The 25605-nt window shown below is 51.6% G+C and overlaps 1 protein-coding gene across 4 annotated transcripts in view; it reads left to right on the top strand.

Moving 5' to 3' along the window:
* arhgef2a (Rho guanine nucleotide exchange factor (GEF) 2a) overlaps window positions 1-25605 on the top strand; it is a 54186-nt gene that overhangs the window by 8714 nt on the left and 19867 nt on the right. For 2 of the 4 annotated variants that reach the window (XM_069184946.1, XM_069184945.1), the window contains 2 exons: window positions 670-709; window positions 1138-1249. In XM_069184946.1, the coding sequence (XP_069041047.1) occupies window positions 670-709; window positions 1138-1249 (152 nt within the window). Of the gene's footprint in view, window positions 1-669; window positions 710-1137; window positions 1250-10830; window positions 11199-13562; window positions 13787-25605 lie in introns of those variants that run through there. The other 2 variants (XM_069184948.1, XM_069184947.1) reach the window with 2 other exon arrangements.

The raw sequence follows: 25605 nt of genomic DNA, 5'->3' as shown, positions 1-25605 counted from the left end.
CTCCCAGCCTCTGTGTCTCCCAGCCTCTGTGTCTCCCAGCCTCTGTGTCTCCCAGCCTCTGTGTCTCCCAGCCTCTGTGTCTCCCAGCCTCTGTATCTCCCAGTCTGTGTGTCTCCCAGCCTCTGTATCTCCCAGTCTGTGTGTCTCCCAAACTCTGTATCTCCCAGTCTGTGTGTCTCCCAACCTCTGTATCTCCCAGTCTGTGTGTCTCCCAGCCTCTGTATCTCCCAGTCTGTGTGTCTCCCAGCCTCTGTATCTCCCAATATGTGTGTCTGTCTGTGTGTCTCCCAACCTCTGTATCTCCCAGTCTCTGTGCCTGTCTGGGCCCAACATCATTCACCCCATATGTGTGGAAAATATGCACTGTATGATAGCATAAGGTAGCTGTAAACTGTATTGTTCAGAACTCGAGTCTGTTTGCTCTCAAATTCTTCCTCCTTGTCCTCCAATAAGTGAACTGTATTTCATTTTAGAAGGAAATGGTTTCTCTTTCTGTCGATCTGTCTGCCGGTTTGTGTGTCTGGCAGGAAACGACTATCTGTATGTCCTAACCTTTGTGTCTTGTCTTCTTACACATTTTTGAGTTTTCTCCTTGCAAATTGAGTAAGGAGATTTTAGGTTTCGGTTCACAGCTGCTCAGTTTGTGATTATTGTCTGTCTTTCCCACAGAAATCTCACTGTATCCTCAAGACCGAGGATCCACACAGAGGTGAGAACTGATTCCTCCTCTGTCCCTCACTCCAATCCCAACCTGCCCAAGGGTCCCAAAACGTAAAAATACGCCGTGTGTCATAGTGAGTGGGGGACGGTCACCTGCTGTGTCTCTCAGTGTGGGTGTGGACAGTGACAGGAGTCAGTGTGGAAGCAGACTTGACAGGGGTCAGTGATCAGGGTGGATGTGGACATTGATGGGGGTCAGTGACGGGGGTCTGTGGTCAGTGACTGGGGTCTGTGGTCAGGGTTAATGCGGACAGTGACGGGGGTCTGTGGTCAGTGTGGCTGCGGACAGTGACAGTGGGCAGCGTGATAACTCTGTCCCTCTCTCTCAGTGTGGATGCGGTCAGTGACGGGTCGGTGGTCAGGGTGGATGCAGACAGTGACAGTGGGCAGTGTGGTAACTCTGTCCCTCTCTCTCAGTGTGGATGCGGACAGCGACAGGGGGACAGGGGTCCAGGGGAGAGTGGGCAAGGTGGACAGTCCTCTGGGCCGCACTTTCAGCTTCTTCAGGAAGATGGCAGGCAAATCCAAGGTAAGGACAGCGTGTCTGTGCTCCAGGTGGCCCCGCAGCTGGCCAGCCCTGACCGGGTCACCCTGCCGTCCACACAGCGCCATGACAACAGCGCCAACCCTCTGCTCCCTCTGTCAACATGTGGTTGAAGCCGATAACCTGCTTTCTGTCAAGAACCTCTGGAGGAGACTCCCGGGCTGAATGGCTCCTCTTGTCAGAGACTATTCCTATGTTCGAAAAAGTGGGAAACATGTTTGTTTCGGTTGCTTCGGTTTATAACATCTGCGACGTCTCCAGTTTAACAGGAATCTTCCCGTTTTAGTCATTGTTTGAGCAAATGTAGAGGAAAAATTCAGGCCAGAGATCGCCGGTCCAGTCTGGGCCGGGTCACACTGTAACCCTACAGTCCAGAGATCACTGGTCCAGTCTGGGTCACACTGTAACCCTACAGCCCAGAGATCACTGGTCTAGTCTGGGTCACACTGTAACCCTACAGCCCAGAGATCACTGGTCTAGTCTGGGTCACACTGTAACCCTACAGTCCAGAGATCGCTGGTCCAGTCTGCGCCGGGTCACACTGTAACCCTACAGTCCAGAGATCGCTGGTCCAGTCTGGGCCGGGTCACACTGTAACCCTACAGTCCAGAGATCGCTGGTCCAGTCTGGGTCACACTGTAACCCTACAGTCCAGAGATCACTGGTCCAGTCTGGGTCACACCGTAACCCTACAGTCCAGAGATCGCTGGTCCAGTCTGGGCCGGGTCACACTGTAGCCCTAAAAGTAAGCAATTAAGGTCAAAGGTGGCTCTACAAGACAGAAGCTGTAGACTCTACATCTCCCACTCTGTGTAGAACTGTGTTCCTGCTGCGTCCAGCAGAGGGCAGCATTACACTACACTTCCTCAGTGTGGGCTGAAGGGGCTTTCCTGGGGGAACTCTGAGCAACCTTGCCTGCAGGTCAGCACCTGGATTTGAATCTCACAACTGCAGAGTCACTAAACACTAAATGCACTAAAGTCATCCGCTTGACTGTGCAAGATTTGTCCTTTGTTTCTTATCCCAGTGTGCAGTATCTTTTCTTAAATGCACAGAAATGAAGCAGAGGCTTCATTTGTGGAATAAATCGCTTTCGCATTAAACATTCGGTAACAGGTGCACATACGACCTCTAACATGATCTCCTGCCGGCATGAAAACGATAGGACATCCGGATAACCTCCACAAGCCTCAAAAATAAGGAGAGGCCTCTAGTAGGCTGTTAACTGTGTTTCCCAGCACCTACGTGTCCCCTTATCAACCTGCTCCACAGTGGGATTCGTAGCAGCACCGTGGGGCACAGCAGATGTTTTCTGGACTGTTTAGCCCGGCGTGGGAATTGCAGCCTGTTCATTTCGCTTTCTGGTTGTCGGCACTCCACCTAGTGTGGCCTGGTCGCTCTTCCCCGTGTTTCTCCCCGATCGCCCCCCCCCCCCCCGGCGCAGGGCTGGCTGCAGCGGCGCTGTGACTTCAGTCTGCGTTGCCCTGAGGGTACCCTACACCGCGGTACCGTCCGGTTGCAGAGCTCGGTGTCGGACCCAGGGAGAGGGTGCTGGGCCTCCAGACCGTGCACCCGCGGGCCCTTCGTTCACTGGGCAGACGATCGCGGGCTCCCCCCTCCCCCCACCCCGTCCCCCTCTGAAATGACATCATTTGTTGGGGAAAAAACCCATAAAAAAATAGTGACATCAGTCCATCCGTGGCCCGCGGCGATGTCATTCATCTGACGGGGTGGCTATTTTTGCCCGAGCTCTGCGCTCCAGATAACTTCGACCGTGCATGCACAGTGCAACACTTATCTCACTTCCTGCGCCATCAGAGGTTCCTCCCGACCGCTAAAAATGCACTTCTCAGTAAGGGCAGGGGTTCGGAGGAACGCGGGGGAGGGCTGTGTGGCACAGAGCGTTCCCACGGCTGCCGGCTGCCGGCTGGCAAGGAGGAATTGGGAGGCAGCCCAACTGAGGGATCGGGAAAGTTGTGGATTTGTGATGAAACTGCGTTTGGTAAACCATCAGAGCCAGTGCCTCAGCAGAGAGAGAGAGCGAACACCTCTCTCCCACCGCCTAGAGAGAGATACAGCCTGTGTTTCGTGGAAATTGTATGAGAAGTCTCTGTAAGGGTTCAGGCCTCATGTCTTACAACATACTGGTCATACAACACAGTATGTTAGTGCAATCTTGTAAATGTCGACAGTAGCAGTACAGTCCAAGAAGAACACAGTGAAATCAGGGTAAAAGCACAGTACAGTGCAGTTAAGCCCTGTGAGATCAGGGTAAAAGCACAGTACAGTGCAGTACAGCCCAGTGAGATCAGGGTAAAAGCACAGTACAGTGCAGGAAAGCCCAGTGAGATCAGGGTTAAAGCACAGTACAGTGCAGGAAAGCCCAGTGAGATCAGGGTTAATGCACAGTACCTGCTCTTGGAAACGAAATCAGGGTAAAAGCACTGATCAGGGTAGAAGATCAGGGTTAAAGCACAGTACAGTGCAGTAAAGCCCAGTGAGATCAGGGTAAAAGCACAGTGCAGTAAGGCCCAGTGATATCAGGGTTAAAGCACAGCACAGTACAGTGCAGTAAAGCCCAGCGAGATCAGGGTAAAAGCACAGTACAGTGCAGGAAAGCCCAGCGAGATCAGGGTAAAAGCACAGTACAGTGCAGGAAAGCCCAGTGAGATCAGGGTAAAAGCACAGTACAGTGCAGGAAAGACGTGTGTATTTGTGTGTGCACGTTTGTCTATGTGAGTGTGTGTGAGAGAGAGATGATGAAGAGCGGTGCTCGGGGTCGGGATGGGAGGAGGTCAGGCACACGCCACTTGCAGACAAAGAGCGGCCGAAACACCCCCCCCACCCCCCCCCAGCACATCTGGACAACACGTGTCCGACTGCAGCGTGAGTGAGTTTCCACATCTCTCAGTGCGCGCCTGGAAACCTGTGCCACCGCCCCCCACCCCCTCTGCGTTCCTCCCTGCTCTCGTCAGCCCGCCAGCTCGGCTCGTTACCCTGCCGGACGGTGGGGTTGCATCATCTGTGTCACGGCTGTACAGTCGGGGAGGGAGGGGGGGGCGCTTCCTGGCCCGTTCCGCCCGCCCCTCTCCCGCATTCCCCTCCTCTCGCGGACAGAGCATGCAGCTCCGAGTGCACGGGTCCGCAGCGCAAAGCAGAGAAATAGGAGTGTCGGAGGCAAAACAGGCAGCACTCAAGTGTCCAAGTGTTCAAGTTTATTGTCATTCTACTCATATACAGGTATATGGTATAGATAGATAGATACTTTATTGATCCCGTGAGGGAAATTGCAGTGCAACAGCAGCTTAACACACACAACACAGCCACAGTGTAACGAATTATATACTAATAGTACAATACATACAATACAATACAAGAGTTACTCACAGTCCGGACACACAAGAGGAAACTAGAACAGAACAGTACACAGAAAATCGTATCACACGTATGAATATAAATATAGATGTAACCATAGATATAAATATAAATATAAATGTATTGCACAGGACCCTGGCATATATTGCACAAAAGTGGTTGTAAACGGGGAAAAAGAAAAAGAAAGAGAACAGAGATATAACGAAATACTAGTAAGCTAGCTCTCAGACGGTAAGAAGTACAGAAAACAACAATACAATTGTATAAAAAAAGACAGACAGAGACAACAGGCAGTGTGCAAAACAACATCAGATGTGCAAAATCATACATCAACAGAATGAAATAAAGGATAGAAAATGATGGGAGTGAGCTTCTTGACATGTGAGGTAGAGGTAGATTTCAATGTGTGTTTGAGTCCTTGGTAAGAGAGAAGGCACTGTGAGGTTCAGATCGTAGGTGAGAGAGGCTGAGAGTTTAATAGTTTGATGGTTTGGGGGTAAAAACTGTCTCTGAGTCGGGTAGTCCGGGCCCGAATGCTCCGGTACTGTTTTCCAGATGGTGGAGGGTCATAGAGTCTGTAGCTGGGGTGTATAGGGTCTTTGATGATGCTTAGAGCTTTCCTCAAGCACCGTCTGTCATAAATGTCCTGTATAGATGGGAGGGCAACCCCAGTGATGGACTGGGCAGTTTTCACCACCCGCTGTAGGGCTTTGCAGTTGCTGCAGTCCGGTTGTTAGTGGTGTTATTTCACAGAGAGGTTGTAGAACTTTTCCAACACCTTTGTAGCAGAGTGAGGAAGCAGGACTGAGAGACAGAAGAAAAGGGAGAGAGAAGGGGAGGAAGAGGGGGGCACAGGAGGAAGAGGGGGTGTCTGTGTGCCTGTTGGAGAGTATGTGTGCGCCTGTAGTAGGGTATGTGTACTTGGGTGTGTGTGAGCACCTGTAGGTGGGTGTGTAAGGGTGTGTGTGTGCCGGTAGGTGGGTGTGTGTAAGGGTGTGTGTGTGCCGGTAGGTGGGTGTGTGTGTCTCAGGGTGTGTGTTTGAGCGCCTGTATCTTGGTGTGTGCGTTTTGCACACTTTCCTTTGCAAACCCTCACACTCTTGTTTGCAGATTGTAGGAGTGTGAAAACTTCCATTTTTAAAATGCTGTGAATTTGTAAAATTAATATGCAAATCCCTGCTTGTGGCTGTGTCTGTCGATTAATTAGGAGGAGAGAGGGGTCACTCCAATAGCAGTTCTAGGCAGTCAGGATGATTACTGGACTTACCCTGATCTCACTGGGCTTTACTGCACTGTACTGTGCTTTTACCCTGATCTCACTGGGGTTTACTGCACTGTATTGTGTCATTATTAGTATCAATACTGCAGTGTGTTGTCATTGTTAGTATTAATACTGCAGTATGTCATCATGTTAGTATTAATATTGCAATACATTATCATTGCTAGTATTCATACTGCAGCTCGTTATCATTGTTGTATTAATACTGCAGCTCGTTATCATTGTTAGTATTAATACTGCTGGTGTTCCATCTCCTGCTGCCTGCGTGCTGCACTTATCAGCCCACACGCCTTCCTGATACACAGCCCCCCCGTCTAAAAACACACAGCGTGGCGAGAGCAGAGGACAGAGGGGGGGGGAGAGGAGCACGGGGACAGGGAGGGGGGCACAGGAGCGAGGGAGCGAGAGGGGGGGGGGAAGGCCTGTGTGGGGAGAATTTGAACCCCCTCACCCCCTCCTCTGCCTTATTGTCTTACCCATCGTGCCCTCCTCTCACTTCGCAGTGTGGCTGCGCTGCACAATGGCTCTTTGCTAGTCTGACAATGGCAGCTGTCAGCGCTGCTACCACAGAGGCAGTGTGTCACCTGGGACTGCCTCATTATCACACAGCGGAGCGAGGGAGAGATCAGAGTCAGCACCCCCAACACCCCCAAACTCTGCAACCCTCTCTCTTGTCACACACGCTGACTCATGGCTGTGAGAGCACACCCCATCAGAAAGGGTTCTCTGAGGTAGTGCCCCTTACCAAAGAGAGAGACGTATAGTATAGTATCTCAGTATAAACATGCAGACTGTTCGATAGAAAGGCCAATACTTCTATATACTGAAAGACAGATACTTATATATCAGGTGGGTATATATGCACACCTGAAAAAGGCTCCACAGCCGAAACGTTGTGTTCTCTTTCTTCTTTTTTTCAGCATGGAATAAACCTATTACTTGTTCCTTTGCAGATACTAATATAGACACCGATAGATGCTGTAAATGTGACGATACTTTGATAGACCGATACTTAGATAAGATTAAATGACTGATGCTCCTACAGGCCGATAGATGGGCTGACTGATGCTCCTACAGGCCGATAGATGGGCTGACTGATGCTCCTACAGGCCGATAGATGGGCTGACTGATGCTCCTACAGGCCGATAGATGGGCTGACTGATGCTCCTACAGGCCGATAGATGGGCTGACTGATGGGCTCTGTCGAGATCTGTGCTTGTTTCAATCCCCCGAGCCCCAGAGTTCGAAGACGACTGGCTTTGCTGTAGGGTTCTGCTGGTGACGATATCTTTCAAGGACCTGACTCGTGCTGGGGGGTGCTGTTCCTGTGAGACCCCGGGGCTCAGAAAGGAGTGACGCAGAATGCGCAGGCGAGCGCGAGGTGTTCTGGTACGCCTTGTTGGCACCGGTTCCGAGAGAGAAACAGAACCAAGGCCAGAGAAGGAGCTGGCTTCAGTCCAGCTGCCTGCTGCGCAGCCCCTCTGTCTGACAGAAGGCAACACTTTTCTGACCCCTGTCAGCTAATTGGTCTAATTAATCCCCACGTGCTGATTATGTAACCTCCTTCACGCTTGGCCTGCCTGTGACCAGCGCAGCTCCAGTCCTGATCCCTTATGTCACTTCCTGCATCGGGAGCCCCCACCCAGCAGGACTTGTAGGTCCCCACTTCTAAAGACTTGAAACAATGTTGTTGTGACCAATTAAGCAGGAGGTGTGCTTAATTAAGTAAATTAATTGAGAGGAGATCCCTTCAGCCCATAAGGACTAGAGTGCTCTTCTTTTAGATTGATTAAAAACGTCTTGTTCGTTACACACTTGTGACTTCTGGGACTAAATTGCATTGGGCCTCACAGGATCAGGGCTGGAGACTTCGGGTCTACATTGTCAGTCACTGGCTTTGCTAGACTTGATCAGTTAGTGTCTGAATACAGAGGAGCTGGACTGAGTGTCTGTACAGTGACTCTCCAGCTCTGATGATATCTAGAGTATTCTTCATCTTATAATGATGCCTCTTATACAGGCACAGTGCTTGTTTATTTCTGCTTGTCTGGATTATGAAAGTGCTTGGAAGACAGTTTTCCTAGATGGTTTGCTGTTGGGCACAAGTGTGTGAGGGGTGGGGGCGTGTGATGGCGCGCTGTGCCAGGAGCAGACCGTGTGCGTCCAGGGGAATGTGTTGAACTGAGGAACTGCAGGGAAGGACACTTTCCAGTCCTCAACAGCGCCGTTATTTTATCATTTTAGGCTCTAAATTTAACAATGACGAAGTTACTGAGAGACAGGTAGAGGGAGAGAGAGCGTGGGAGAGAGAGAGAGAGAGACCAGGAGGGGGGCCCAGAGTGAGGCGGGGGAGACAGGGAGGCTGAGTAGAGGGAGAGGAGGAGGGGAATGGAGGCTGAAATAGAGGGAGAGGAGGAGGGGAATGGAGGCAGAAATAGAGGGAGAGGAGGAGGAGGGGAAGGGAGGCAGAAATAGAGGGAGAGGAGGAGGAGGGGAATGGAGGCTGAAATAGAGGGAGAGGAGGAGGGGAAGAGAGGCAGAAATAGAGGGAGAGGAGGAGGAGGGGAAGGGAGGCAGAAATAGAGGGAGAGGAGGAGGAGGGGAAGGGAGGCAGAAATAGAGGGAGAGGAGGAGGAGGGGAAGGGAGGCAGAAATAGAGGGAGAGGAGGAGGAGGGGAAGGGAGGCAGAAATAGAGGGAGAGGAGGAGGAGGGGAAGGGAGGCAGAAATAGAGGGAGAGGAGGAGGAGGGGAAAGGAGGCTGAAATAGAGGGAGAGGAGGAGGGGAAAGGAGGCAGAGAGGCTGAAATAGAGGGAGAGGAGGAGGGGAAGGGAGGCTGAAATAGAGGGAGAGGAGGAGGGGAAGGGAGGCAGGGAGGCAGAGGCTGAATCAGAGGGAGAGGAGGAGGGGAAGGGAGAATGACAGGGGAAACCAGGAGGCTGAGACAGGAGCAAAGGGAGGGAGAGAGGCTGAGAGAGAGCACTGCTGTTTTTCTTGGCACTCAGTAGAAAGGCGGTGAGGCCGCTGGTTTTGGGCGTTCCTGCCGAAAGCTAAATTTAGCTGTCGGTGGTTCTGTTTGACTTGTGCTGGGAGGCTGGAGTGTCCTGGAGCCTCTCTCTGTGTGTGTGACTGATGCGGCTGAGCCCCGCCCTCTGCCCCAAACAGTCTGCGAAACTCTTAGAAAAGCCACAACGATATGCAAGACAAAAAACAAAAGGCAGCTCAGTCAGAGCTCGGTTCGCTCTGTCGTGCAGCCTTCACAGCCATACAGCTCTGCTGTTGTGCTCAGAATTGCCTGTTATTTGAAATCCACAGCACTACAGCACGATGCAGAGCACAACCCTGACTGTCAGATCTCCACCATTTTAAGTGTCATTTTTATCCAACGTGCCAAGGACTCTTGATGCAGACGTGTGCAGTGTGTTACATACATGTAGCAGAAACATGAGCTGCACATACAACACAGGACACTCTGTGCCTGAAGAGGCCGCTTTGAAAAAGACGCATCGTTCACAGATTCTAGACACTCTGGGGAGGGCCGACAATGTGTTGAAATACAGTATAGAGTTTAAAGAGAGGAATCTAAAACGAGAGATGTTGTATTACGATGCTGCAGTGTGCTAATAAGACGTCATTAAGAATATTGTGTACGAAATGGTGACATAAATGAAAGATATTTCTGTTCGGGAATGACCAGACACCTTCTCAGGTTCAAAGGCCTGCCCAGCGCCGACAGGCTGAAGGGACTGAGTCTCTTTAGTCCCGAACAGAGACGAGTATGAGGAGACGAGATTCAGGTCATCGACAAAGTCAATCCAAAGAGAGGTCACAAGTGGAAACTACAGGGAAGGGTATTGAAACCAGATAGCAGGAGGCAGGTCTTTACACTAAGGGTGGTGGATGTGTGGAACAAGCTGCCCAGCCCTGTTGCTGGAGCCGATACCCTGGTTCCTGTCACTTATAATCCTCAGATCCGTGTAATAACGGGACACAGATCGGTGCAGCGGAACGGTTTCTGTTTTTTCCGTCGAGTTGGTAGAAATCATCAGCTGTTATTGAGATTAAGAAGCCGCGGCAAACTCGCCATTGAAAAGGCATCTGAATTTCAGCTTGGGCGAGACGGTGCAAATGCTTTTTAAAGCGTTTCTGCTTCAGTCCTGTAGTGATCGAGGAGATCCAGGGATCCCTCGACGTGACCGCAACTCGGCTTTTCGTGTTTGTGCTGATAAAAGAGAAACAGTTGATCTGTTTATCATATCTGTATTAAAAGTATTTCGGGTCGCATTTTTTTGTAGATTTACTCAAATCTACAAAAAAAAAACAGTATTGGCAGATTTCTCTGTGGTCCCATAAGTACCTTTATTAAAGTTAGTGATGGGACGAAAATCTTCGAAAAATCCGTCTAGAAGGAAGAGGATATAATGCTTTTGCCACGTAGGAGATGGGCTGCCAGCAGCGTGTAGGTTTGAAATGCAAAGCGATTTGTTCAGAGATACAGGAGTTGAGTTAAAAAAAACTGTGGGCGCCGAACTGTAAAAAACCACGCTACAGTAAGTGAGACCATGAGGCGAGGAGAGGGCGTTGCAATGTTTATTTAGAAGGGGGCGTGGACAAACATGTCCAGCGCGCCGCTGTTGGTTAAAACTTAAGCTCCCTGAGAGGGCGGGTTTATGTAATGAGCTCACGCTGTTATTGGTTGGGATTCTCGGGAGGGACGGGGATTGTCAGGGTGGGGGCGTGGTCGTATAATACACTCCCCGATTTGATTGGTCGAACATCAGAGACCGCCGCCTTGGAGGCGGGGACTTATGCCTGCCCGTCTTGCTCCTGCGTGCTCTCCCCGCCCCTGGGGGCGTGTCCCACCCCGGAGTGCGCTCTCATGTGAAGAGATTAGCAGCGAGTTCGAATTTCCTGTTTGAAAGTCATTCGCTCCGAGCAGGGCTGAGAGGCGGATATATTCATATTTATAGATTACATATTTATATAAAGGGAAAAAAAAAAGTTGATAGGACTTGCTTTTTCTTCTTCCCTTTTTTTCTTCTTCTTCGTCTTACCCGTTGGCGCAACCCGGAAAGAAGCTGGATTAACAGAACTGGACCAGAATTAGGCTAAAAGCCGAAACGCTTTTGTTTTCCTGCGTCCAGTTAGTTCTCATTGTACGTACAGTGTATGCACCGGTGTACCGCGCGTCCAGAACTGAAGTAGCCAGGCTGCGATGTCTCGGGTAGCAGACCCGTTGTCCAAGACCCGCCAGGAGCGCATGAGGGAGATCACGCAGCGGGTGAGTCTGCCGTCTCTGTCCACTCGCCTTCGAAGGAACACGGGGGAATCGATCGCGATCGCTCAAGGGCCTGATGGACCACTATTGTTGTGGCTGATTGGAATTATCGTGAGAATGTTTTAGGAGCTTTTTTTTTTCTTTTTCGAAGAGTTTAAATTGCCACTCGACCGCCCCCCCAAAGTGTTTATTTGCGTCCCTTTCGGGCTCGGGTTTCATGTGGTTCCGGTGGGTTCTGCACGTGTAGAAGGAGCGCAAGACCTCTCGGACCCGGAGCCGCCCCCCCCCCGTGTGCGAGTCCGAGCTCAGGGCTCCGGGCCCCGGGCCGGTTCTGGGCTCGGTTCGGCTCAGCTCGGGCCTGGACAGGAGCACGCAGCGCCCGGGGGGGGGCAGAGGGGGAGGTGTGTGTTTCGGGGGATGGGGCCCCTGGCGGACTGGCGCGTCTGAGCCCGAGCACAGCCGGGGCGCGACGTTTACACCACGTTTTTGTTAAAAAAAAGTTCTGCTCCATCACGAAACCACCACCTCCTCCTCCTCCTCCTTCCCAAGAACGATAACACGTTCAGGGGAGCGATTGCACAGCCCCAGTTACTCAGAGGCTATTGAGCAAGAGAGAGGTCGCGGCGCAGTCCGATCTCCTTTTTGTTTTCCTCTTTTTATGTTTCAAGTTATTAAGGTTTCAGTTTCAGCCCGGTTACAGCGGTGGTAACTCCTGCCCATCACCCCCCGCCGGCTCGATTCCTGGGCTGGCTGTAAACTCCGCTTCCTCGCCTGTAGCTGTGAACGACCCCCGGGCGGTCTTTTCAGAGACAATCCCAGGGTCTTTTATCGAGGTGTGAATTTTGCGCCGCGGCTGGAAGGCGCGCCGGGCCGCCCAGTTCCCCGATCGGCACCAGGAAACTTTGCGGCTCGCAAATCTGCTCGTTCCTCCCGCGCTGGAGCCGCTCTCGCCCGGCCCGGTACCACGGTACCGCCGCCGTCCAGCCGCCCGATCTGGGACGAGCTGTGTCGCGGCGCTATTCCACACCGCCGAGACCCGCGCTTCACCTCCTGGTCTCTCACCTGCGAGACACGTGCTTCGCACCGGAAGTGACGCACCCAGAGTTGGCAAAGAGACGAGCCCCCCCCCACACCAGAAGCCGGAAATTGACAAGCGCTCGGGGTTTAATAATCGTTATCATCGTCATTATAATTCTCGTACAAATATACCATATAGCTATACCGCTTAACCAGCAGCGCCCATGGGTTTGTATCAGGGTTGGACCCAGACGTGCTGTGACGGGTGGATCTGTGTTATGAATATGGTAGTGCCGTTCTGGAGTTGGGAGCTGGGAGTTACAGTCGCACAATCAGGCCACAGCCATCTGTATTTCCTGTTTTCTCACTTTTAATTGGCCTTCTCTGCGTTCAGGAATGCTTTGAGTAAAATGAACTTTTCTGTGGGGAGGGGTGGGGGGCGGCGGCTGTGAGGTTAGCTCTGCGTAGAAGCAGAAGAAATTGATCTGCCCACTTTTCAGCTGTAGGAATGCCATTTGAAAACACTTTGGGCAGAGAGGCGTTGGAATCTCCGTACTACCAGTCTCTTCTCGGAATGTTCTGAAGACTTTTGGAATATAATCTGGAGAGTCACTGTAGAGACACTCGGTCCAGCTCCTCTGTATCTTCACATGAACACTCCTTCATCATCATCAGAGCTGGAGAGTCACTGTACAGACACTCAGTCCAGCTCCTCTGTATCTTCACATTAACACTCCTTCATCATCATCAGAGCTGGAGAGTCACTGTACAGACACTCGGTCCAGCTCCTCTGTATCTTCACATGAACACTCCTTCATCATCATCAGAGCTGGAGAGTCACTGTACAGACACTCAGTCCAGCTCCTCTGTATCTTCACATGAACACTCCTTCATCATCATCAGAGCTGGAGAGTAACTGTAGAGACACTCAGTCCAGCTCCTCTGTATCTTCACATGAACACTCCTTCATCATCATCAGAGCTGTACAGTAACTGTACAGACACCCAGTCCAGCTCCTCTGTATCTTCACATGAACACTCCTTCATCATCATCAGAGCTGGAGAGTAACTGTACAGACACTCAGTCCAGCTCCTCTGTATCTTCACATGAACACTCCTTCATCATCATCAGAGCTGGAGAGTCACTGTACAGACACTCAGTCCAGCTCCTCTGTATCTTCACACGAACACTCCTTCATCATCATCAGAGCTGGAGAGTCACTGTAGAGACACTCAGTCCAGCTCCTCTGTATCTTCACATGAACACTCCTTCATCATCATCAGAGCTGTATTATAGAACAGTCTTGTTACACCGGGGGGCAGCTGGTCCAGTGGTTCAGGCCCAGCCTTGTTATACCGGGGGGTGGCTGGCGTGTTGGAAAAGTACAGGTCTGTTACAGGAGGAGGCTGTGAAAGAGAAGTTTCACAGAAGCCATGGCAACAGAACTCGCAGCTTTAGCAGATCCGGCCCTGACGGCGGCGGGGTGTTTTCAGGAACAGATCGGAGAGGGCACACACACACGCACGCACGCGGCGCTGGGCAGGCTCCGGGGAGCTCGGGTGCTGGGAGAGCAGGTGGGCAGAAGCAGAGCGTCGGCACGGAGCGTGGGAGTGGGGCGTGGGCGTGCGCCGCCGCGTGTGTCAGAGAGGACAGCGCTGCGCTGCAGTGGGGGAGGTGTGCCGGCGGCTCGCCGAGCGCCGCTGAGTCAGCCGTGGAGGAACTGCGGAGTTTTTCCTTCGTCGGCGTCTGCCTTTCTTTTGTATTTGTTGTGCTTCTCTCTTCTTGCTCTCTCTCTCTCATGGATGCGATTCCGCTCGCGAAGGAAACTGGGGGCACGGTGACAGACACTGCGTCATGCGCTTGCACCCTCACACACACACACACGTAGGTACCCTGCAGGTGCTGACGGTGACACACACGCCTGCACGGACGGGCACAGCGCACCGGCACCCACGCACACACTGACAGGGCAAGATCCTGCTGGAGTAGCCATGGAGAGGGGCATGATGGGCAGGGTGCTGGGGTCCTGTCCCCCCCCCCCCCCACACACACCCCAGTGACACCCCAACTCTTCTCTCCTGACTGGTGTGCTGGTGTGGTTTGGGGCCCATCCTTCAGGCCCAATGCCTGCCTTCCCTGTGTGCCTTTCCCTCTATATTAATATGCATCTTGTAAGCAGGTTAAGCCAAATTTAGCGTGACTAATACACTCAATAAGCCTTTCAGTACACCTAATTATTGGGTGTTGTTGTGTCACACACGGACAGTGAGCATGCAGGATTCTGTCTGCTGCTCTTACTGCTTGCTGCTGACTGTGAAGCTGTGCTCCTGCTTCTCTCTCTCTCTGTAGGTATATATTTAAACACGCTCATGCAGCACAGTGTCTTTCTACAGTATATACACTGGCGCACAGTGCAGAAAGAGGAGCTGTTACATTAGTGACTCCCCAGCGCCATCTTGTTTTTTTACACCCGACACCGTGAGCGGATGGCGGTCGCGTTGGCAGGGTCGGGCGTGATGTCGGCCCGTGCCGGGGCAGAGAGGACGCGGGGGCGCCGCGCCGGCCCAGGGCGGTCACTCTCGCCCGGCCTGTCGGCGAGGAATCGGATGTTGCACGCTGCGGCCTGGCTTCGGCAGAGGAGTTGACCCTCCCCAGGACCCGTCAGGGGGGCTGCAGTCAAAACAGCAAGAGAGGATCCAGCTAATCGAGATTATTCGTTTAGCTCAGCTTCAGTGAACCGATTAGCCAAGAACGCGACACAGGCTCAGCGGAGGCTGTTTGGTCCGTCTTGGTCGTCTGACAGAGTCGGGGCTCCAACCACCTGACTGGGAAGCCTGATGCAGACTCCCACAACCCTTTGTGTAAAGTAGCATATCATTTGCATCATGTAAATTCCCACAGCAGACTGTCCGGAGGCAGATTGGGCCGAGGAGCCCTTAAATACCCTTGTAAACATTAACCCAGTCTCATGCAGCCTGTGCACATACACACGTGTGTGGAAGTATATTAAGATGTATGCTGGACTTGTCTACCCTTATATACTCCTGTGTACATTTACTCAGTCTCATGCAGTCTGTGTATGTACATACACACTTGTGTATATAGTGGATGTATCTGTCCTTAAACACTTCTGTGTACATGAACCCAGTCTCTTGGTCATCATGCTCATGCTATAGGCTTTGGTACAGAGGGAGAAGTGCGTGCCTCTCGCCCAGAGGGTCCCGTGTTCAATTCCCGCTCTCTTGCTCATGCTCGTGCTGCATGTGTATAGAAATCCACTACATTGCATCGTTCTCTGCGGGGTGTATCAGCTGGGTCCGGTGGTCTGTCTCTCTCTCCTCGGATTTCCGGACATTCCTGCCGCTGTCCTGGGCTGTTCTCCCAGTGCTCAGCCAGGCAAGCAGGGACACGGGGACCTGGGGAGCCGTGCTCACTGGGAAACGGACTCCGAGATGCGGGGGCATGCTGCTCCCGAGCTTCCTGGACAGGGCATTCCGAACGCTTCATCCGCGCAGGCGTAGGAATGAGTGTCCCAAGTGTATCCCGGTTCGGACGGGAGCTCAGCTGTTCACAGTTCTAGCCCTTCTGCACAGGTGTGCAGGGTGTGGCTGGCCTGTCCCTGGGGGGCCTAGATGGGCGCAGACGGTGATGTTGGGTGGGGGGGGGGCTACCTGTCCTCTCTTGGCGAGACCCTCGGGCCTTCGGAGCGGCTCTGGCGGAGAGCGGAGAGAAGAGACCTCTGTGGGTTTTGTGTTGAGCAGGTTCCAAGTGTACCAAGGCAAATTCTTGTACCTGACCCGTGCTGGCGAATAAAAGCGATTACAATTCTTTGCCAGCCCACTGCGCGTTGGCATCAGAGCTACAGGAGGGTCACAGACGAGCGGGCAGGGGAAAGGAGTCCATCACAGGTGGCCGTGTGTGTGGGTCCTGCGCACCGGTCCCGAGCGCTGACAGTGAGGGGGGCGGGTCCGCTCTCAGGAGTTGCTGTGTGGTGCCGCGCAGCGCATGGTGAGCTGCTGTGACAGTGTGGGCAGTGGACTGTGGCTGAACCGGGGCGGGGAGCCTGAGCCACAGAGAGGCCACGCAGGTGTGAGGGGCTGAATTCTCAGAAAGGAACCAGCTGCTTGTGAAGGGTTTGGCCTGAAACAGCTCCTGCTCCCTCACCAGCGTGAGCGCAGGGCTCCGTTCCAGGACGCTCTCTCTTGTGTCGGGACTCTTCTAGGTCACCGACATCCCTTCGCACAGCAGTCTGGTCCTCTCCAGGTTTTACATTTGTCAATCAGAACCTGTACTGTGCACTAGGAGTCTGACTGACAGCACTGTAAAACCTGGAGTGGATCAGCGTGCTGTGCACTGGGAGTCTGACTGACAGCACTGTAACACCTGGAGCGGATCAATCTGCTGCTGTGCATTGCAATCTTTATTTTCAGGCCCGTATACATTAATTAATCTAGTTAGAAAAAAAAATATTTTTCTTCCTGTGGCAGATGAAGACACGCACAGGGGCTGTGGAAAGCACACTGATCGCACAGACTCACTGAGTCACTGTTAGGGTAGACGCAGCCAGAGAGCACAGCTCACAGTGCCGACCTTGTGACTGGAGAGAGAGAGCGTCACGAGAGGCCCGTGGATCAGAGAGGGAAGGCAGGGAGGAAGAGGGCGGCGAGGAGGGGGAGGGACAGAGAGAGGGATGAGAGTAGGGTGAGGTGAGCGAAGGAGAGCAGGGCAACGAAAGAACGAGAGGAGGGAGTGCGGGGGGGAGGGCAGAGGAGAGAGTACATGTCGCTCAGCTTCAGAAACGATTCACCTGACCTGCAGGGCGTCCTTCTGAAAGGCCGCAGCCCTCGGTCGGTGTGCACAAGTGCTGTCTCGGCCTCGGGGCTCTCTCTGTGCTGCCGGCCTGCCCGTGTCGTGTTTGGAGCAGCTGGGCTGCGGTGAGGACCCGAATAGGGGTCTCACCCCTCCCCCCCAACCCCCCGCTGTGTGACACAGGCACACCTGTCTGTGTCTGGCCCTGCACTCCACAAAGGGCCCTTTCAGAGCGACCTGAGAGAGAGGGAGTCGGGTTACACAGGGGTTTCGAAGAGAGCGGGCAGCACCGCCAGCGCTGGGAGACTCTCGATCCCCTCTTTCTCACACACACACACTTTTTCTCTCTGTCCTCCCTTTGGGAGTGGTTGTTTTTCTTCTGCTGAGATTGGAAATCTTTCTCCTTCACTTCTTCTATTTCTCTCTCACACTCTCCCTCCCTGTCTCACTCCTCCCCCTCCCCTTTCTCCTCTCTGTTCTTTGCCCTGACCACTGGACTGTAAAAGAGATTTTATAGTAGTCACGTGCTGTAGTTATGAGCGTCTCACTGTCGAACCTGTAAACAACCACATACAACAGGTGTGTAAACAGAGCGAGAGAGAGGCTGTGGAAACTGGCTGTTTCCAGACCTGCAGGGCCACACACAGACGACACCCTCCTTCCCAGGCTCCTTCCTGTACAGTGTAGTAGAGCCCAGTGAGATCAGGGTAAAAGCACAGTACAGTGCAGTAAAGCCCAGTGAGATCGGGGTAAAAGTGCAGGGGGAGGATGAGGTTATCATTCCTTTCATTGGTGCTGTTTTCCTTTCTGACTCCTTCTGCCTCTCTGGCTGACTTCACAGCAGAGGAATTCCAGGAGAGTCGTCTGCTCTCTTTCTCTCGCTCCCTGCCTCCTCCCACTCTTCACTCACAGCCCCCGACACCCTCTCTGTCCCTCCTTCCTCTCCCTCTGCCCTTCTTCCTCAAACTCTCTATACCTCTCTCTCCGTCCCTCCGTCCTCTCCTCTCTCTCCGTTCCTCTCCCTTGCCATCCCTTGTCTCTCTCTCTCTTCTCTTCTTGCTCTTCTGTCGCTCCACCCCGCTGGCCTGGAAGGACAGGGGTCAGTGACTCAGTGTTGCCATCTGTCTGAAGCTCTGAACAACATCCTGGGTCAAAGGTTCAGTTCAGTCAGATAGTCAACAGGCCGGTCAGTCTTCTGGACAAGTCTGTGAGACAACTGGCCAGTCTTTTGGTCATTCAGAGATTTCCCAGGTCTGTCAGACAGCCGACCTTTCCTCTGGTCACTCGGTCAGGCGTTCCCTGAGTCTGTGACACAGCTGGCCAGTCTTCTGGTCAGTCAGGCATTCCCTGAGTCTGTGACACAGCTGGCCAGTCTTCTGGTCAGTCAGGCATTCCCCGAGTCTGTGACACAGCTGGCCAGTGAAAGACTGTGGTTTAGCTAGAGGATGGTCAGCCACTCTTCAGACAGTTAGTCAGTGTGGGAAAGTGCTGTAATAAAAACCCGAACGTTTTGTTTAATGATCTTCCTGACGGTCTGTAAGAAGAGTGTGTGAAGTTAGTCATGATCAACATGTCGTTCGTGGCTTCCGCCTGTACAGTCAGCATGTGTTTGGACGGAGCAGAGGTGTCTGGGATAACACAGGAAAACAGAGGTGTTCTTGAGGCCTGGGCACTGTGGAAACTGACATCAGAAACGCCAGAGCAGTGTCTCTGTCGCTCACAGTGTAGCTCTGTCTTTTCTCCCCCCCTTCCTCACTCTTCTCCTTCTCCCACACCTCCTCCTCTCTCCTCTCTCTCTCTCCTCGTCTCTCTTTCTCCTCCCTCTCCTCGTCCCTCCTCTCCCCTCCTCTCCCCTCCTCTCTCCTCCTCTCTCTTCTCTCTTCTCTGCTCCTCTCTTCCCTCTCTCTCCTTTCTCTCCTGTCCCTCTCCTCTCCCCTCATTTCTCATCTCTCTCCTCCTCTCTCTTCTCTGCTCCTCTCTTCCCTCTCTCTCCTTTCTCTCCTGTCCCTCTCCTCTCTCCCGGTCTTTGTGCTGTAGTACACACCTTGCTATACTCGGCCGCTTCATCATGACAGTGCTGGTGAGTGACATGAAATTCACACCCCAGATCTGGGTATCTGGGTAAAAACAGGTCTCTTTTTCTTTGTCTTTGTCTCTTTCTTTTGTTCCTCTTCTTTTTCTCTTTCAGTTTGCAGTTCCCCATCTCTCATCCCTCTGAGGTGAGGAATTGCATTGACCAGATGTTGCTTTGCCCTGTCTGGTTAATCAAATTTAAATTCAACAAACTTTATTGGGATAACCAATAAATGACAGTGTTTCCAAAGCAATAACAATTACCAAGATATCTCCGAGCATCTCCAACATCAGTGACCAGTCATCTTCCTGGAAGGGGGAATGCTATTTGTCCTCTTTGACATGTTAATTAATCTCTGTTCGTTAGCAAACAGAGTGTGAGGTGCTTTGTGTTTAAAAAGGTGTGGTGATAACGAGGCATCTGTCTCTGCATACACACTCACTGGTTGCCTGAGTCCCTCTCTCAGTCCCTCTCTCTTTTCCTCCTCTCTCTCTTAGCATTCCCCTCTTTTCTCTGTCCCTCTCCCTCCCTTTGTCTGCCTCTCTCTCTTTAACCCTCTCCCTGCTCTCTTCTCTCTACCTCCTCTACTTCCTTTCCATCCCTCTCTCCCTCTGTCCTTGTCTCACTCTGTCCCTCTCTCTGTTTCTGTCTCTGTCCCTTTCTTTCTCTCTCCCTCCCTCTATTTCTGTCTCTGTCCCTGTCTTTCTCTCTCTCCCTCTGATTTTGATTTTGGTGGTGTGTTGTGCTTTGCACGGTTGTAATATTTCGGTGACTTCAGATGCGCCCAGTTGGTTCAGTAAATCATCTTTAAATGCAGGAAATTCCTGACGCGTTGGAAATGCCCCGACTGTAGTTTCACTTACGTTTTGTGACTGTGCTATTGAATTCTTCGTAGTGGACATGATTGAACTGACTTAATTCAGTTCAGCCTTCGCAGATTACCTGGGAATACCAGGTTTTCTGCAGCCTCTCTGACAGGTTCCCTCACGCAGTCGTAGGAGAATTTACTCTCGGATGATCAGGGTTTTTACAGCGGCGTCGGCTTCCGGCCTGGCTGCTTCCGGCCTGTGTGGACGTGACTCGATACGGGGCAGTGTTCCTCATTGGAGCTGAGGACAGGGGTCGCTCGCTTCTTTACATGAAGGGTGGCGAATGTCTAGGACAAGTTGCTGAAACAGATTCCCAGGGATCCTTTGGGAAAGGGCTGGCGGTGATCTTGGGATATATTAGCTACTAAGCTTCCAAACCAGCTGGATGGGCTGACAGGCCTCCTGCTGTCTTCAGCCTTTCCCGTGCTCTGTGATCTTACACTCCGCAACTCCCTGTATCTCCGTTGGTGTGCTGGGACTGGAGCTGTGCCCCCTGTCAGATGAGCCGGCAGCCCCAACACCAGTAATTGGATTTCTGTCTAGCCAGACCCCCCCGACCCCCTCCACCACACTCCAGGGAATGGGGTGCCAGTAATTGAATCTTACTTCCTAACGAGCTGTTTTCTCCATGACCTCTAGTCGCGGCGCTCCCTCCCCATGAGGCCGAGCCCTCGCTAAGCTGCTTTCGCTGTCTCCGCGCAGACTTACCGCGCTGCTGATGGCCGTCGGCCCAGGCCTCGTGTAACAGGAGCCCGTGCCTCACGTTTTTGCCCCATTGTTCTTTTTGACAGTAATAAAAGTGTTCCTACTGCTGGTACTACTGCCCCTGTTACTAACACTACTGCTGGTACTACTGCCCCTGTTACTAACACTACTGCTGGTACTACTGCCCCTGTTACTAACACTACTGCTGGTACTACTGCCACTGTTACTAACACTACTGCCCCTGTTACTAACACTACTGCCCCTGTTACTAACACTACTGCTGGTACTACTGCCACTGTTACTAACACTACTGCCACTGTTACTAACACTACTGCCTGTACTACTGCCACTGTTACTAACCCTACTGCTGGTACTAATGATACTGCCACTGCTGCCACTGTTACTAACACTACTGCTGGTACTACTGCCACTGTTACTAACACTACTGCTGGTACTACTGCCCCTGTTACTAACACTACTGCTGGTACTACTGCCCCTGTTACTAACACTACTGCTGGTACTACTGCCACTGTTACTAACACTACTGCCCCTGTTACTAACACTACTGCCCCTGTTACTAACACTACTGCTGGTACTACTGCCACTGTTACTAACACTACTGCCACTGTTACTAACACTACTGCCTGTACTACTGCCACTGTTACTAACCCTACTGCTGGTACTAATGATACTGCCACTGCTGCCACTGTTACTAACACTACTGCTGGTACTACTGCCACTGTTACTAACACTACTGCTGGTACTACTGCCACTGTTACTAACACTACTGCTTGTACTACTGCCACTGTTACTAACACTACTGCTGGTACTACTGCCCCTGTTACTAACACTACTGCTGGTACTACTGCCCCTGTTACTAACACTACTGCTGGTACTACTGCCACTGTTACTAACACTACTGCTGGTACTAATGATACTGCCACTGCTGCCACTGTTACTAACACTACTGCTGGTACTACTGCCACTGTTACTAACACTACTGCCCCTGTTACTAACACTACTGCTGGTACTACTGCCACTGTTACTAACCCTACTGCAGGTACTACTGCCACTTTTACTAACACTACTGCTGGTACTACTGCCACTGTTACTAACACTACTGCTGGTACTACTGCCCCTGTTACTAACCCTACTGCCCCTGTTACTAACACTACTGCTGGTACTACTGCCACTGTTACTAACCCTACTGCCACTGTTACTAACCCTACTGCCACTGTTACTAACACTACTGCTGGTACTACTGCCACTGTTACTAACACTACTGCTGGTACTACTGCCCCTGTTACTAACACTACTGCTGGTACTACTGCCACTGTTACTAACCCTACTGCCCCTGTTACTAACCCTACTGCCCCTGTTACTAACACTACTGCTGGTACTACTGCCACTGTTACTAACCCTACTGCCACTGTTACTAACACTACTGCTGGTACTACTGCCACTGTTACTAACACTACTGCTGGTACTACTGCCCCTGTTACTAACACTACTGCTGGTACTACTGCCACTGTTACTAACCCTACTGCCACTGTTACTAACCCTACTGCCCCTGTTACTAACACTACTGCTGGTACTACTGCCACTGTTACTAACCCTACTGCCACTGTTACTAACACTACTGCTGGTACTACTGCCACTGTTACTAACACTACTGCCCCTGTTACTAACACTACTGCTGGTACTACTGCCCCTGTTACTAACACTACTGCTGGTACTACTGCCCCTGTTACTAACCCTACTGCCACTGTTACTAATCCTACTGCCACTGTTACTAACACTACTGCTGGTACTACTGCCCCTGTTACTAACACTACTGCTGGTACTACTGCCACTGTTACTAACCCTACTGCTGGTACTACTGCCCCTGTTACTAACACTACTGCTGGTACTACTGCCACTGTTACTAACACTACTGCTTGTACTACTGCCACTGTTACTAACCCTACTGCTGGTACTACTGCCCCTGTTACTAACACTACTGCTGGTACTACTGCCCCTGTTACTAACACTACTGCTGGTACTACTGCCACTGTTACTAACACTACTGCTGGTACTAATGATACTGCCACTGCTGCCACTGTTACTAACACTACTGCTGGTACTACTGCCACTGTTACTAACACTACTGCCCCTGTTACTAACACTACTGCTGGTACTACTGCCACTGTTACTAACCCTACTGCAGGTACTACTGCCACTTTTACTAACACTACTGCTGGTACTACTGCCACTGTTACTAACACTACTGCTGGTACTACTGCCCCTGTTACTAACCCTACTGCCCCTGTTACTAACACTACTGCTGGTACTACTGCCACTGTTACTAACCCTACTGCCACTGTTACTAACCCTACTGCCACTGTTACTAACACTACTGCTGGTACTACTGCCACTGTTACTAACACTACTGCTGGTACTACTGCCCCTGTTACTAACACTACTGCTGGTACTACTGCCACTGTTACTAACCCTACTGCCACTGTTACTAACCCTACTGCCCCTGTTACTAACACTACTGCTGGTACTACTGCCACTGTTACTAACCCTACTGCCACTGTTACTAACCCTACTGCCCCTGTTACTAACACTACTGCTGGTACTACTGCCACTGTTACTAACCCTACTGCCACTGTTACTAACACTACTGCTGGTACTACTGCCACTGTTACTAACACTACTGCTGGTACTACTGCCACTGTTACTAACACTACTGCCCCTGTTACTAACACTACTGCTGGTACTACTGCCCCTGTTACTAACACTACTGCTGGTACTACTGCCCCTGTTACTAACCCTACTGCCACTGTTACTAACCCTACTGCCACTGTTACTAACACTACTGCTGGTACTACTGCCCCTGTTACTAACACTACTGCTGGTACTACTGCCACTGTTACTAACCCTACTGCTGGTACTACTGCCCCTGTTACTAACACTACTGCTGGTACTACTGCCACTGTTACTAACACTACTGCTTGTACTACTGCCACTGTTACTAACCCTACTGCTGGTACTACTGCCCCTGTTACTAACACTACTGCTGGTACTACTGCCCCTGTTACTAACACTACTGCTGGTACTACTGCCACTGTTACTAACACTACTGCTTGTACTACTGCCACTGTTACTAACCCTACTGCTGGTACTACTGCCCCTGTTACTAACACTACTGCTGGTACTACTGCCCCTGTTACTAACCCTACTGCTGGTACTACTGCCCCTGTTACTAACCCTACTGCTGGTACTACTGCCACTGTTACTAACACTACTGCTATATTATTCTACTTATCTGTGCTGTAAGAGCCGCGGTGCTGCTGGCACAGTAGGTCAGTGTGGCTCTCTTGCAAGGCTGTGTTGGTGTTGTACTCGATGTCTTTCCTTCCTCCTCCTCCCATTTCAGACCATGTTGCAACAGCTTCCCCCCCCGCCCCCGTTTCCTTAGTAACTGCCCCCCCCCCTCCATTGACCCCACCTTTGAATGCAGAAAAAGAGGAAGTTGTCATTTTGTTGTGTTCCTGTATGGGATGTCAGCACAGCCTCAGAGAAGGAGAGGCCCGTTGTCTTAAAGAAAAGACACATATGTACAAATTTAAGAAATATTTTATTGAGAGAGTGCTGTCAGATAAGAGTGGACACTTTCCACTGAGCCACAGCCACTGTCTGGGGTTCCAGACAGGTGTGGGGGGACGGTGTGGTGATGCACCTGTACAGGTGTGATGCTGTACAGGTGTGTGGAGACGGTGTGGTGATGCACCTGTACAGGTGTGATGCTGTACAGGTGTGTGGAGACGGTGTGGTGATGCACCTGTACAGGTGTGATGCTGTACAGGTGTGTGGAGACGGTGTGGTGATGCACCTGTACAGGTGTGATGCTGTACAGGTGTGTGGAGACGGTGTGGTGATGCTGTACAGGTGTGGTGATGCTGTACAGGTGTGTGGAGACGGTGTGGCGATGCTGTACAGGTGTGGTGATGCTGTACAGGTGTGTGGAGACGGTGTGGCGATGCTGCTGTACAGGTGTGTGTTGTTATGTGTAGAGATGCAAGGATTCACAGCGCAGCTCAGTGAAGGGTTGAAAGGAGGATTAGTCTGTAACTGAGAGGCCTCCCTGAGATCAGACTAACAGTGTTGTTCTCTCTCTGTCTGATCTGCTTACCCTTGTTCACAAGCTCCTTATACAGCACAGTACTCTAAAAAATCTACCTTAATGACTCAATGGCATATTTGGAGTAGCATACATTTCCAGACTAGTATATTTGCAGTTCACCTTTATGCAGATTGCCATGTACGTGAGACAGAACTGTGCCTTACTCGGCCTCTCTTTCAGGTTCCTTTCCAGATGTACCTGGTGTCTATACAGCATGCCTTACCCACAAGAAAATTAAGCTTTCTTTTATACTTATGACAGAATCTACTATACTTATATGTTTTTTAAATCTTTTCTGCTGATAAAAACCAGTTTTCCTCTGGACTGTGTAAAAATGAGGAACCGCAGCTTCCCAGAAAAACAGAAGCAGACAGGCCAGCACAGCTTTTAACCCTTCACGGGTCTGCTCAGCCGCGCCTGAGCTGTGGAGTGGGCACATTCCCGGCACAGTGAGCCCCCTCTTTCCCCCAGCAGTGTTTCAGGAAACATCGTCTTCTTCATCTTCTCCTCTGCTTGCCCTTCGCTCTGTGCTTCGGCGGCTGCACCCCGCCTGTCCTCCTGTACCCCGTCTGTACTCAGGGAGCTGCGACACTGTTGTAGTGGATTACAGGGCGATTTGCAGAGCGCAGGGTGTCAATTAGCTGGCTGTGTGTTAATCTCTTAATCCTTGGGGATAATCTCCCATAGGCACTGCAGGAGACCTCTTCCCAACAGTCTGTGAAAGACAGCCCTGACCTCTACCAGAAGAGAGAGCACAGACTGGGCAGC

This window comes from Lepisosteus oculatus, chromosome 27 (assembly GCF_040954835.1).
Source record: "Lepisosteus oculatus isolate fLepOcu1 chromosome 27, fLepOcu1.hap2, whole genome shotgun sequence".
NCBI classification, from domain to species: Eukaryota; Metazoa; Chordata; class Actinopteri; order Semionotiformes; family Lepisosteidae; genus Lepisosteus; species Lepisosteus oculatus.
Note: the sequence above shows the minus strand (reverse complement) of the source record. Positions and strands in the feature narration are given on the sequence as shown.